The 14,269-nt window shown below is 40.1% G+C and overlaps 1 protein-coding gene across 15 annotated transcripts in view; it reads left to right on the plus strand.

Moving 5' to 3' along the window:
• The window catches only part of elavl4 (ELAV like neuron-specific RNA binding protein 4), a 72,678-nt gene extending 59,239 nt beyond the window's left edge, over nt 1–13,439 (plus strand). For 8 of the 15 annotated variants that reach the window (XM_079897326.1, XM_079897330.1, XM_079897333.1 and 5 more), the window contains 3 exons: nt 6,032–6,267; nt 10,077–10,115; nt 12,516–13,439. In XM_079897326.1, coding sequence (XP_079753452.1) covers nt 6,032–6,267; nt 10,077–10,115; nt 12,516–12,843 — 603 coding nt within the window. In that variant the 3' untranslated portion in view covers nt 12,844–13,439. The remainder of the gene's footprint in view (nt 1–6,031; nt 6,268–10,076; nt 10,116–12,515) is intronic. The other 7 variants (XM_079897334.1, XM_079897327.1, XM_079897324.1 and 4 more) reach the window with 3 other exon arrangements.
• Nucleotides 13,440–14,269: the final 830 nt, after the last annotated feature.

Here is a 14,269-nt window from a genome sequence, read left to right on the forward strand (position 1 = left end):
CCAAGCATCCTAATCTTAAGAATGATCGAATGACATGGAATGACTGATGAGTGTATTTTAAAGCATCCAGCCATCTCCTTGGCCTATCCTTCCTCCAGCATCATGAATAAATCAACTTGGATATAAATGGTCATGGAGCTGAATTTCTTACACATTCAATATTTTTCCAACTGCATAATTCATATCGGCACTTTCCATGCAAACAATATCGCATAAGGCACAGGAAAATGTACTCCACGTTCTAGTGGTGCAGAACCCTTTCGGAAGAACTGCTGAGGAACACTGCATGGCCACACACACACACACACACACACACACACAGGCCTTCCTCCCTTGACACAGATCCTTCCTCTGGCCCTATGAAGGCTCCCCGGGAGAAAAGGGTCCGCATGAGGGAGCTTAATGATTAATTAAACTGGAGTTGCTAGTGATTAAGTGATTTGAAGCTACTGATCGGAGGGCTGCAAAAAAGAGACATTAGCAAATATTACAATCCTTCTGAAAAGCCTTGAAAGCCAAACAGGGATTCTGCATTTGTCAATAACAAGTATTGAAGTCAAAAAGGGATTGTTACTCAAAAGCAGTTAATAGTTTCATTAAATCTCACATGAATGTTGACAATTCAGATTAACTCACCGGTTACATGGGCCACCGTTTTTCTGACAGAATCTAAAAGTACAATCATTGAAACATCAATGCAAGCCATTTGTGGTACATACAACAACATTTTAAAAAAAGTAATTGTGTGCACATCCCACCTTCTGGCAGGTGCAGGACAAAAGGAACTTACTAAAGTGAAAAAATGTAATGTCCGCAACACTGCTTTAAACTCCCATATTTAATATAAGGCAACGTTTCGACCCTGCTGGATCTTCTTCAGGCAAATGCCCACAAGTGCGGGCAAATGCGGACATTACATTTTTTCACATACAACAATAGCAACACTGCCCCACATTAGCATCACCACACAGAATTGCAAAATAGTGATTTCATAAAAAATGGTTCCCTAAACACGTTTCTTGTCAAACACGCATTTACAGCATGGCGAATGAATGAATCTTATGAGACAATCATTTTAAATGCATCTAAAATGAATCACAGCGTAGTCCAAAACTACTCTAAAACTAAATTAAGTCATGCCAGTTATTGAATTAATGACTCAATTATGACTGAAACGCTTTACTTTTGGTTTTGTCCGACTTGAAATAAACCAAGAATTGTTACTGTTGTGCCTACTTACGCTTTGGGATATATACACATGTATATTATATATATATGTGTAATATATAATAAATATACATACATAAAAGCTAGCATAATGTCAATAAAGATTGTTCATGCACACACACATTTTCAAAAATCAAATCAACATCTGCCACATGCTTTTGAAGGCAAATCTAATTCTGTCATATTCCTCTCAGTATCAAGAAAAATACAATATCGTGAATTAACACAGAAAGTCATTAATAAAAACAAACACATATGGCATGGTAAACTAACAGTGGCTTTGCCTTTCTGAAATAATAATACATCATACATCCTTGTCAAATGTTTCTTGGTAACAATTAGGAAAGTATTTTCTCTGCTCACCCTCACAGAGAGGATAATGTATTGCTGTGGAAGTCCTCTTCCCACATGTCTTGTTTATATAACTTGTTCCCTAGGGTGTGTCTGTTGGTAAAACGTGACTAAATTACAGGGATTTGAAAAAGCTTCAGAGCATTTGACTGAATCCATGCCATGAGTACTTACACATAGCATGTAACCTAAGTGAAGTATGATAGGTTTGGATTTTTGATCAATAGTCAAATATTCAGAGGGGCTCCGCAGAGCCTTGCAGTCAATACATGTCCCATCAATGAGAGCAAATACAATTGATCCAAAACGGCGGCTCCTACAAGCTGCGCCTCTTAAGTGAAAAGCGACTGCCTTGACTGAGCTACTTGTGGAAATCCCTCTTTTAAAATGCTACGCTTTCTCCTCTTCTGTCTCCTTTTCTTTTCACGCTCATTGATATTTTGCCATGACTTGAATTCCATTAGCTATAGCATGATGTAAGGAACGGTTAGAAGCACGACGTCCATGTGCATTTGAGCCAATGTTGCACGACGAATGTCCAAATCAAGGCCTGTAGAACACAAAGGATCTGCGATGTATACAATGAATTGAGATGCTCCACCAGACATCGCAAAGAATGCCGTGACACCGCTGCCTTGGCCTCTAAACACACAAGGACAAACAGATGGATTTATAGCCGTGAGCCGGCAGAAACAGGCAAAGTGCTGAGAGAGTCTTCAAAGACTTCCTTTACTGAGCCTTTTCAAACACCATCTGTAGCGGCAGCATCTAAAAGTTACATAAAACGAGGATGCTGCTCTCCTTTCTCTGATTAGGCAGAGGCTACGGCGAAGAGGTGTACGCTTTTTTCCCTCATAATATATTTAGCGCACTAGTTTAATAAATGTTCCATACAGTTGGCACAACCACTTAAAAGTGAAAGATTGAGAGACAACGGAGAGGTGCTTATGTTCAGACAGAGGAGAGAAGGCTTTCATTAACAGCCAAGCTTTTCTGAGCTTTCTCTTTTTCCCCAGAGGACTCTCTCTCTCTCTCTCTCTCTCTCCTGAACGCAGTAAGTGTCGAGGACCAGAACAGTGGGCGTGCAGTGGAAAGCGCTTTGTCAGGCCGGCTATAGCGGTCTCCTGCCACTGTTTCTTGTGCGCTCGCTCTGTGTGTCACGGTTATTATTAAACTCAGCATTCTCCGGCTTCATGTGTGCTGAGCTGAGATAAGTACAGGTAGAAAGTTACGTAAGGTAGGACTGATTACTGGGTAGAATAGTGCTGTTAACCGGCACATTGTAGCTGTAACTCTGTTCGGTTCATGATAAGCGCTAAAAAGGAGCTAGCAGTGCCAGTGTCTCCGGTTTTAGCCCGGCCGCTCGCTTTGTTTAGGCAGCCTGTTATAGAAACGGCTGCAGGCTCATTATGGTAATGTCAGAGAAGCGAGAGAAAAAGAAAAAAGTAAAGCACAGTCAACATTAAGGCTCCCATTTGCATTTTTTAACTGTTAAATTGCTATTTTATTTTCTGGAACCGCAATTTTAGCGATTCTGCGGGCATCTGATAGATCGTCAGCTGTTTGCAGCCTGAATGACATTGGTCAGCACTATTTCTACCCGAGGAAACTGAGATCCCATCACGATTTCATTATAGTTGTGTTAGAGCACAGTGCTGAAACCCTCTGGATTGAATCATACTACAGATTACCTGCCCTACGGCCCTACACTGTTTTTTAAGGTATGATACAAAACAGACTTACAGAGGACAAAGGGACAACATTACATTTACAACATTAATTTGCTGTTTAATAGCCATCATTCCCATCATTCATAATGTTACGCAGAGTTGTACAAAATTCTGAATTTAAGAATTGGCTCCCTTTCAATGAATGAGTTGGAATTTAAATTGAATGTGCCACATCTGAAATTTGAATTGGAATAACAGGAAGAATTGCATGAATTGCAACTGAAATAAATTCTAAATGTGTAATGTATTCTGGGAAAAGAAGTATTCGTGGTGGATGAATAGGGTGCTTGCCCATTAAAGTTAATTTATTAAATATAATGCATTAATATAATGAAATTAATTACAATTTCTATTAGAAAATCTAGTAGAAAAAATCTAGAAAAAATAGTAGGCATGATTTAATGATAAACATTCCAACATGGTACTTTGTTGTTGCATAACCTCATTACATTGTGTGTGATTGGTGTCCAGCATGGAAATGAAAATAGTTACTTGCCATTTTTTATTAAATTTTGTATAGAAACTATATTTTCTTTAATTACTTCTGGATCATTCATCGCAATGCAATGGAAGTCAAGACAGCATTGCATTGTGGGATACAGTACTCCACGCACTGTACTGCATATTTTGATAAATCATTAGGGTATTCCAAGCACACAGAAAACTGACATACTGTGCATAGTATATAAAGAATAGAAATAAAGTAGCATGCTTGAATGATTTTCCAAATATAGCCATATAATAGGTCTGGAAGGGCTTGACCTTTTACCTCTGGTTTTGTGTATGGCAATGACAGGCAGTGATTCGTGTATGACGATTTCACCAAGGCACCATAACATCATTTCTAATGAGCTAAAAACAAATTCAAGAGAGCTTTAAAGCATGTATTTAGTGACCACAATACTTATTTCTAGGAAGAAAAGTAGGCATATCCTGAAGAAAAAGAAAATCACTGTCATTTTTATTTATTCCACAAACTGTCAAACCGCGCGTTGTGAGATATGTGAAAGATAAATCTCTGCTGCCTTCAAAAGCATTTAAGGCAATATAGTATAGACAGGATGTCTTGATGCCTCCCTCTCCCCATTTTCGGTCTCAGACGGTGTTTGTGTACAATCTAAACAAGCAAAAGCACGGATAGCATATAGTTTATGTCAGATCCATCAGTTCATTCCTGCACAATTAAACTGACAGACAGAAACAAAAAGTCGTCTAGTTTTGGATAAAAATGTTATGAAACGGAATGTGTAATCTCTTGTATTTTTAGATACTTGAGCTGTTGCATGTCAAATATCTTCTAGACAGAGAGAGGAACAGAGAGAGGAGGTGTCATTCCCAGTTTCCTCTGTCTGCTCCACTTTCGAAGGATTCTGCTTTGACCTCAACATCACTCCATGGTGAGCACGAAGCTAACCGTGCAACCTAAACTCTCTGGAATAATGCATGCTTTTCCTTCCTCAAGCCTTTACTTCTGACGGTCTAATTAAAGAGAGTACATTTTTGGAAGGGAGAGGGGAAAGTGAAAAGCTGTCAGGAATGACTCATGCTGCGAGGGAAAGAGAGTAATGCAGCCGCAGTCTGAATGAAAGCTCACTGCATTGAAAAGATTGTGTGCAAATATTTGTTTGCAGAATGGAACGTATCAAAAGACACTGATTTGAATAGACAATCAGGCAGCCCAACAGAAAACATCAATACTAGCGGATGACAGCTGAGAGAGTGAGAGGAGAACGAACTGACAATATAGAAAGCAGAGCGCAGACACACACAAATACGCGTTCGTTGTATTATGCAAATTGCCCTCTTGGCAAGTCGTCTCCACACGCACCTCCCCAGAGCAGAAGGATCGTCTCATTAAAAACCAACCCAACAAAAGACCTCCCAGTAAGCCAGGCTCTTTTAAATGTTACTTTCAGGTAGCGGTCAAAACCATCGCCTTGGAAACCATGGAAATGTCGCGGACAAGCTGCATACCATGAGGCGGCGTGTGGCCGTCAGCTGGCGCAAACCACACAGCGTGAGGCCGTCGCACACACACGCTCAATTTCCACACCAGCGGGCGACAGTCTCTCCACACAATATCGTCATCCTCTCATGAAGAAAAGAAAACAAATTACACGTCTGCCTGACAGCACTGGAATGCTGGCCGGCCAATAGAATCTCCCTGTTCCATCTCGCCTCATTTGCATAATGTGACACCAGCAATAGGATCCGTCACACAGGCTGCATATCTCTGAAAATGATTCGCCGTCGACAAATGACAATATCTAAATATAGAAATGAATCATTCTGAACTAAGGTGTGCGAGTCAGGAAGTGTGTGCCACATTTCCGGGGTTCTCAGAAGCGGAAGTCGTCATAGTTGGCTAAACTTCTGTTGTGATTAACGGAACTATAAAGAACAATTTAATTTTTGCATTCCTATTTGTCCCAGTAGAAAAAAGAAAACATCAATGATGAACTTTTTAGAACTTTCCAAAAGAGGATAGAGATTGATTACACTGGTCAGAAGAGAGAGAGGTCAAATTTGCCATCACTCCTTCTGCCATTGTATTAGAAACACTGTCACATCAGTATTAACTAGTTTTCTGTAGTTTAGATAATATAACAAGGTACATCAATTTTTTCTTTTTTTAATGAAAAAATCTAGATTTACAAGGTCTATGTTACTGTTGCAGGCCGGATAAAGCCAGTAAATGTATGGTGTGTTGTTTCTGGTGTGCTGGCCCCACAGGTGGCTCGCGGGGTGTGGGCTTTATTCGCTTTGATAAGAGGATAGAAGCGGAGGAAGCCATCAAGGGTCTGAATGGACAGAAGCCCTCAGGTGCCGCCGAGCCCATTACAGTGAAGTTTGCCAACAACCCCAGCCAGAAGACCAGCCAGGCGTTACTGTCGCAGCTGTACCAATCCCCCAACCGGCGCTACCCAGGACCCCTCCACCACCAAGCGCAGAGGTTCAGGTAAATACAGTCAGCCTGCAATAACAATCTGGTTCTTTCGTAACTTTCTTTCAAAATTGGTGGAACAGAAAAGCAAAATAGGTGTCTGGATTATGAAACTGTTACCTGTAGAGCTGAAGTTGAATGTGTCACGTCACCACCAAGGAATAGCTGCTCCAAAAAATCTGCAGAAACAAAATGAAATTCAGAAAAGAAACAGAAGCAAAGGACTGATAAGAGACAGTGGGGTTCTGTCGTTCACAATGTCCCTCTGATTTCTTTTTCTCATCTGCCATCCTCCCCTTCTTTCATTTCACATCTGTTCCTTTCATTTCACTTCAGCAGGCCAGCAATAACTTCACTCTGGCAGCTAACACCTTTACAGCTTTGGGCAGCGCTTCTCAACCTTTTTAAAGGCGATGTGAAGTAAATTTTCTCTGCCGTACCTCCTCACTACACACATAGTTAGTCACAGGCAACAATAACAACACCTTTTGATCCAGCCGTTGACTTGCTAGGTCTTTGCTTAAGATCTCCTTTCCTCAGAGGCTAATTCACATTAACTATGAGTCACGTCTTATGAGCTTCGAGCTGGTGAAGCCTGCCAAAACAGATGAGGCCATCTTGCAGTGAAAGTTTACTGCTTAAAAGCAGCGGATATTAACTCACAATCAAGCTGACATTGAATGTAGTATCAATAGTGTTAGCTTTAGCCATTTAGCTAATTGGTGCTTTTAGGACAAAAATTATTTATTTTTCCAAAAATAGAAGCAGATTGACGCATATCTAGGTCGTAAGCTATAGTATATGGTTACATAAACTAGTTTTTTCAATGCAATCTACAACATGTGTTTTGGAACCACTGTTTATAGGTGCATCACACTAGACTAAACATGTAAACTTAGTTTGAATATGGGCAACAGGATTTGATGTCATGTTTCAGGGCTCCTGTACTAGAAAAAAATAATAGATTATTTAAAGGATTATTATATACACATGTCAGTAGGTTTTTTTCCAGCAGGGATGCATTCAATTAATCAAAAGTTACAGTAAAGACATTTATAATGCTACAAAAGATTTCTTGGTTACACTTTATTTTAAGGTGTCCTTGTTACAGTGTAATTATACAATTAAGTAGCTTACTGAGTAATTTTAATTAACTACATGTACTTATTATAGGGTAGGGTTAGGAATAGGGTTTGGTTTAGGGTTAGTTGCATGTAATTATGTATAGATTACTGTTATTATTACATACATTGGTATTTTTTATAGTAAGACAAGGCAAGTTTATTTATAGAGCACATTTCATACACTATGCCAATTCAAAGTGCTTTATTTCAAAGGAATTAAAATAATCACAAAATAAAAGCAAGGAAAATTAAAAGAGATATATGATACAGTTATAAAATGAATTAAAAGAGTAAAAAGATGATACATAGATAAACTTCTCATCTGGCAAAACTCTCCTTATGTATCATATGTATCATATTTTTCACAACTCCCAGTTTAACTCTGAGATTTTCCCATGGTGGTTAAACTGTGTCTGTGGTGTTATTTATAGTAAGTGAAAAGGTTTTTTAATTTGAGACGTTTATAGCTTCTTTTGGTCAAACACCTTTTCACTATACAAATTTGCAGGTCAGAGTTCACCAAAAAGTTAAATAGCAAACTTTTACGTTCACAATCATATGAATGGAAGATGAAGTGTGCAGCTCAAGAGAACCATTGAAAACATTTAATAATTCAATTTTATGACAAATATAAAATACTCTGTATGAGTTACAGTCTATCTCCTCTAGATGCACGAACTGTCAGTGTGATGTTTGCTATAAAGCAAGAGATCTTTTGTTTAGACAAACAGGACTCATCAAGCAATTAGCACTGCACAGCAATACTGATGACAGAAATCAGAGATTAATTCTTTATACATCACAAGCACTTATTATTGAAGAGATCTGAAAAGGATGAGTCCCATTTGCATGTATTAGTCGGCCTTACAAAGGCTTCATTGTGTTGTGTGTGTGTTTGGAGAGGAAGTGTGAAAAGCTGTAGGACGGACCGAGCCGGATTGAGACACTCTTGCATATATCTAACACATCGCCTGCTCTTGCACCTCAGAGCCCTCTCTCTCCAATTAACTCATTTACCCACAAAGCAACCTGCCTCCCTAATTGGCTAATTGGCATCTTAATGACTCGATACACTGAATGTCCTCCCTTTAGTTTGGCTGCGTTTTTTCTCCAAGTTCACAGAAGGCAGAGTCACCAACTGTTGACCCACCACGGAGAAGGAGGGGGAGCATGTGTACGTGTGTGTTTGTCTGAAGAACTTCAGTTTGAAATGTGAGAAAGCAGTAATTAGCCTTGCCAGCCATCTTGCTACAGCTTTAATAGGAAATGAGACAGGGCCGAGCCGAGTGAGGGACGGAGGTCGCAGAGTAGGCAAACAGACAGGAGCCCAAAATGAGAATGACTGACAGGGAAGGAAAACGTAATATACCGGCCCGGTGGGTCACTGGGGCTAATAGAGAGACCGCAAAAGAAAGTGACAGCAAGAGGAAGAAAGGGCACTCCCAGTTAATGCGGCATTACATCCTGCCTCCAACTTCATTGAAATGTCATTTTATATTAAAGTTTTTAGATAGCTGAAAGATGGCCCCAGACCAATTTCATCCATAACACTAGCATATTATCTGCACGTGTTTTGACACTAAGATTCATTTTTAATATATCATTTTATATTATCTGTATAATATCTGTTTGTATGATTGATTTATTTCTCTTTTGAGTTTTTGAGTTTTTCAATTTGCTCATATTCCTCTAAATCATTCTTTAAATGTCACTATAAAAATACATTACAGCATTGCAATATAGAATCAAAATATAGACATTCTTTTCAATGACAAAAGTCATTAAAACCATATTTAGAAAAGTACAAATTTCTATATTACAATTATGTTTAATTGTAATATATAATTAAACATAATATATAATTAGAAAAAAATATTATCATTATAATTAACCCCCATCCCATATTGTTTTAGTCCAAATGAGGAAAACAGCATACAAATCATACAAAGTGATGTTTTTTGGAAAATGTATGTCCCTATAAAACATGAAAACCCAACGTGTGTGTGTGTGAGAGAGAGAGAGAGAGAGAGAGTTTGTGAGTGAGTGAAATGAAAACAATAACATATGGCCCAATTTACCTGAATAAATTTACGCTCCTGTTTTTGAGGTGTGGCTTCCACAGGATTCAGGGGCTGAAGCTGTACCTCAGTCCAGCTCCTGATTATTTGCTGCCAACAAAACAAAATTAGATATATACCCAAAGCATTAAGTTCATATCATATCATATCATATTACAAAATATACACACACACACAAATAAATGGCAGTACATTAAAAAATCATTTATTATAATTCAGCTCCCCTCCCCACATTGTTAAAAAAAAAAAAAAAAATCTTCATTGTTCTTAATTAGTGCATGCAAGTCAACCTATGACATTTTGTATACGTTATGATGCAGTATACAATACAGATAAATGATGTAGTGACTAATATTTCAGGACTGCAGCACTGTTAAACTAAACAGCACTCCTAAAAGGGTGGGCATTCAAGTGGCCTCCTGTTAGCATTAGTGCTGCTGCAAGTCTGCTGCTCTTTGGATGTATGATTGACTCTGTGAGATGCCTGATGGGGCAGCACAGTGTAATGGCCCATCGCTAGATGGGCGTCTTCCTTCAGTGAGGCAGGGATGTAGCATTAGTTCCACTGAGTGAGTCAACCATCTGCCTGGCATTAACCCCAGAACCCTCCTTCTCTTTACAGGCTGGACAATTTGCTTAATATGGCCTATGGCGTTAAGAGGTAATTAAAACTTCACCGAATGCCAGATGTCCATGTTGACAGTATGATTTCTATCCTGTTTTTTCCCTTCTTTTTGAAAATCACATGCATTCAGTTCAGTTCAAGGTTTTTCCTTTCCCTTTAGTTCTTTTGCTTTACCTCCTTTTTATTTTTGATTTCAATCTACCAGTCAGTAGCCCTTAAAAGTAAGTGTAAGTATCTTTTATAATTTGTAGTGTTTGATCATGAATTTTTTATGAGTTCCGTTTTGGTATTTTGTGTTTTATTGTGTGTAGCTCCTGTTTTGAGGCGTGGCTTCCACAGGATTCAGGGGCTGAAGCCGTACCTCCGTCCAGCTCAGGGTTACACACTGCCAACAATTGGACAAAATTATGTATATTCCCAATGCATTAAGTCTAACAGCTAAAAGTCATGAGAGATAGAAGGCTCTTATACTTTTCGTCTTTCTTCTTTGTTTTAATTGTTGGATTGAGCTGGTCTAGAGCGAGACGGAGGGGGTGACAGCTCACCTGGATCCCTGCAGGAAATGTAGTGTTTCACTGCAGGTTTAGGAGCCTCTGATCAGTTGGGTTTGCTCATGTTCTTTTTGCTTTGTGCTGCTGTGGATGTAGTGAAAAGGCTTCTTTTGAACATGTTTTAGTGCTTATGACATTTTGTTGCATATTTTAGTATCTATTGAAACACTTTGATGTCCCTCGAACACCAAAGACTTAAGGCTAAGATGGAGGGAGTGGCATGAAAGGTTGTGCATTGTGCAAGTTTCTTTCTTTCTTTTTTTTTAAAGATAGCTCTCTGTAAAGACTAAAGGCTCCGTATTTACTAGATTTCTTCTTTTTCTAGAAAAGTCTGTTGTGTTTCAGCGCTGGCTGATCAGAATGAATCATTCTAACGATTGTTATAAAAAAGAAAACATGCTTTTAAAAAAGAAAATCTGACAAGTAACAGGAAGTGCAACAATAAAACAGGATATGCAAAAGAGGCAACAGCACCTTTCAAAACAAATGACGAGACGAAAGATTCCTTTTTATTTACACTCGGTGCGATCAGCTGTCAAATAAGCCCGTCTGCCTCGAGAGAGGGAAAATTTAGGGGAGGCGTCGTGCTCACATACTGTAGCTTGCTGTAGAAGGTAATTAACGAACAAAGCCCAGTCTGAAGAAGTGAGCATCACTAGGTGAAGGTGGGCAGCTTGGAAGGGTGGGATGGCTCTAGGTCAGTCGCTTGTTGCTATGCAACTCCTCGTCCAACTGTTCGTCTTAGTTCGACCAACAGACAGCTCTCGGCCCTGCCCTAGTAGTCACCAGACACCTTTGTGTCAGCAATACGCTAGTCCAACCCTCACCCGCTTGCCCACAGATGACTGGCATCCAAATTACCAGGAAGCTATATTCGATGAATAATGGCACCGGATTCATTATTTACACAGAAATACCAGCGTAATTGAAGTCATGAGATGGTTGCTTGTCACACGGTGCAAAGTGAGCCGACTTACCATTATACCCTTCATTAACATAATGAGACGCAAGCGACAGGACACAAAAGCGAAAGAGGGAGACAGATGTATTGACTCTGCCAGGACGAACAGGCTAAAACGCAGATGAAACGTCTGAGTAATTCTTGGCAGAACAAGAAGCAGGGAATTGGCCGGCCCTGTAGTCCGTGCAATGCTATCGATCACAGTCACACACTGCGGAGCGGCAGAGGGTGTGGGTGGAATACACTCTGTTCCCCAGTGCTAGCTGGCTGAAAAGCACCGCTTCCATTTTCTGCTCGCTGGCAGCTTCCTATCCCCCTCCCCAAACCTTTCGGATTCGAAGACGACGGCAGCGGCGGCAGCAAAGCGGAAATCTCAATTAAAGCACACCCAATAATGCCTATAGTCATTCCTTGAGAGGTGGCACACAAAATGAACCTTTTATCCAATTTACCTTTTATTTAAAGTGGAAATTTCCTTTAAGCGGAAAGGCAATTAAGTGAAATCAACTGAGCATTCAAATCTCTGTATCATGAGAGAGGGAAAAAAAAGGAAGAATGGAAAGATTACAAGGAGAATGAGAGCAGATTTACTCGGTTGCATGTGAAATCTCTGATGAATTTCGAAGGTATTAATGTGCAGAGTTCCTGTAATTTAGTTCCCCAATAGATCCGCGCAGGAAGAGCTCTGCATCCTGGCACTTTTGCGTGGCCCCCCGCAGCCGGCACCGGAGCGCAGCCTATTCAGTCTGCATTCAAAAACCTCTCCGGTTGCCTTCCGCCTGAAAAAAAGAGGAGCAGATATTTAGACTCCAAAGTGATAGATTGCTAAAATTGCTAGCGTAACCCTTGAAGAATCAGTTTGAAGTTTGGCTAGTGGCAGCGTGACTTACGCATCTTCCTCACTCTCTCTCTTTTGTCCCGCAGGTTCTCCCCCATCACCATCGATAGCATGACCAGTCTAGTAGGGATGAATATCCCCGGTCACACAGGAACGGGCTGGTGCATCTTCGTCTACAACCTGTCCCCGGACTCGGACGAGAGCGTCCTGTGGCAGCTCTTCGGACCGTTCGGTGCCGTCAACAACGTCAAGGTGATCCGCGACTTCAACACCAACAAGTGCAAGGGGTTCGGTTTCGTCACCATGACAAACTACGACGAAGCGGCCATGGCCATCGCCAGTCTGAATGGGTATCGGTTGGGTGACCGTGTCTTGCAAGTGTCTTTCAAGACCAACAAGACCCACAAGTCCTGAACTCCCCTCTCATCACTTGTGTAGCTCCTTACAGCTCCTCTTATACTAAAAACCCACCTCTGCCCACTCAGCTACTCAAAACAGGAACACACCCAACCAACAAACCCACAAAAAAAGAACTGGATATGGCTTATAATATAACTTTGGACCTATAAGCCAATGTTGCCTAAGTATTACAAAATGACAAATTGAGAATATTCATTATTTGGAGACCCTGGAAGTGGTACAGGGATTCTGTTGTATATCTTTTTGAGTTCTCGTGGTTGTCTTTACTTTTTTCTTTTTTTTTTCTCTGTAAACAGTAGCAAAACCAGACCGCCCTTATTTTGAAGAAGAAAATGTCCTTCTTTAGATCGAACTCTCTTGGTGTCGATTCAGGATTTTTTCTTTCTTTTTTAAATCCGGATCCACTGTCGTTAGAAAAACACCTCCCTGGTAAGAGAACGGGAGGGGGCTCTTTTTAAAAAAAGAAGAAGAAAAAAAATCGGTGATCATTCATTCATTTGTTTTGGTGTAAATTGTTAGAGAACCCCAATGAATTGACAGGGATGAGGCCATCCCTTTTCTCTAATGCAGAAGATGTTTCTAGCATAGTTTTGGTTTTGTACTGCAAACAAAACACACGTCTGTCCTCACAGGGGATTCAGGGGGAAGGGGCGAGGGAAGGGATGGGCTAGCGCTCCTGATGACACGTTGCGTCAAAAAAAAAAACTACACACACACTGTTGCCAAAGAGAAAGTCTCTTTGCTTGAAAATGCGTTTAGAAAAAATGAAAAAATAAAGAGAAAGAAGATCTATTTTTATAAATAATGATTAAAATAATTATTGAAGAATTTTTACAAGAATCTGGATTTGAAAAAAGAGAAAAATATTTTGACTGGCTAATTAGGGACGGGGGGAGGGGTCAGGTGCCACCTTGTCTTGTTCGTTCTGCCGTGGTACTTTTTAGGATCCAAGGTTGTTTGTTTTTCGAGGAGAACCGGATTGGCGATGGAAGAATTTTGTAGATGGAAGAATTTATCAAGGGATGCAAATTCAGGCAGGTAATTTTTCATAGCAGTAATTATTCAACAGCGATACCCAATAGGAGAGGGAGAGGGGTCTTCCCAGGCCGACCACATCTTCACAGTCAAGAGCCCAAAGCAAGGCCACCCATCGTCCACTCATTTACTTTAGACCATCCGTCTTTGGGATATAAGTAATAAAGATACACACACACTTCTTTCTCCATTCGGACGACATATACATGGTTATGTTTAATTCGCTATGATTTTGTGATAACGCATTCGAGATGTACTTCCTTTAGCGATCAACAGTAGGTGCTATATTACATGGTTCACATATCTTAAATATCCAACTTTGTTGTTCTTCGTGTTGTTTAGAGAGAAAAAAAAGAAAACTTCGATGTTGGCATTATATTAAGCT

This window comes from Squalius cephalus (assembly GCF_949319135.1).
Source record: "Squalius cephalus genome assembly, chromosome: 16".
NCBI lineage: Eukaryota > Metazoa > Chordata > Actinopteri > Cypriniformes > Leuciscidae > Squalius > Squalius cephalus.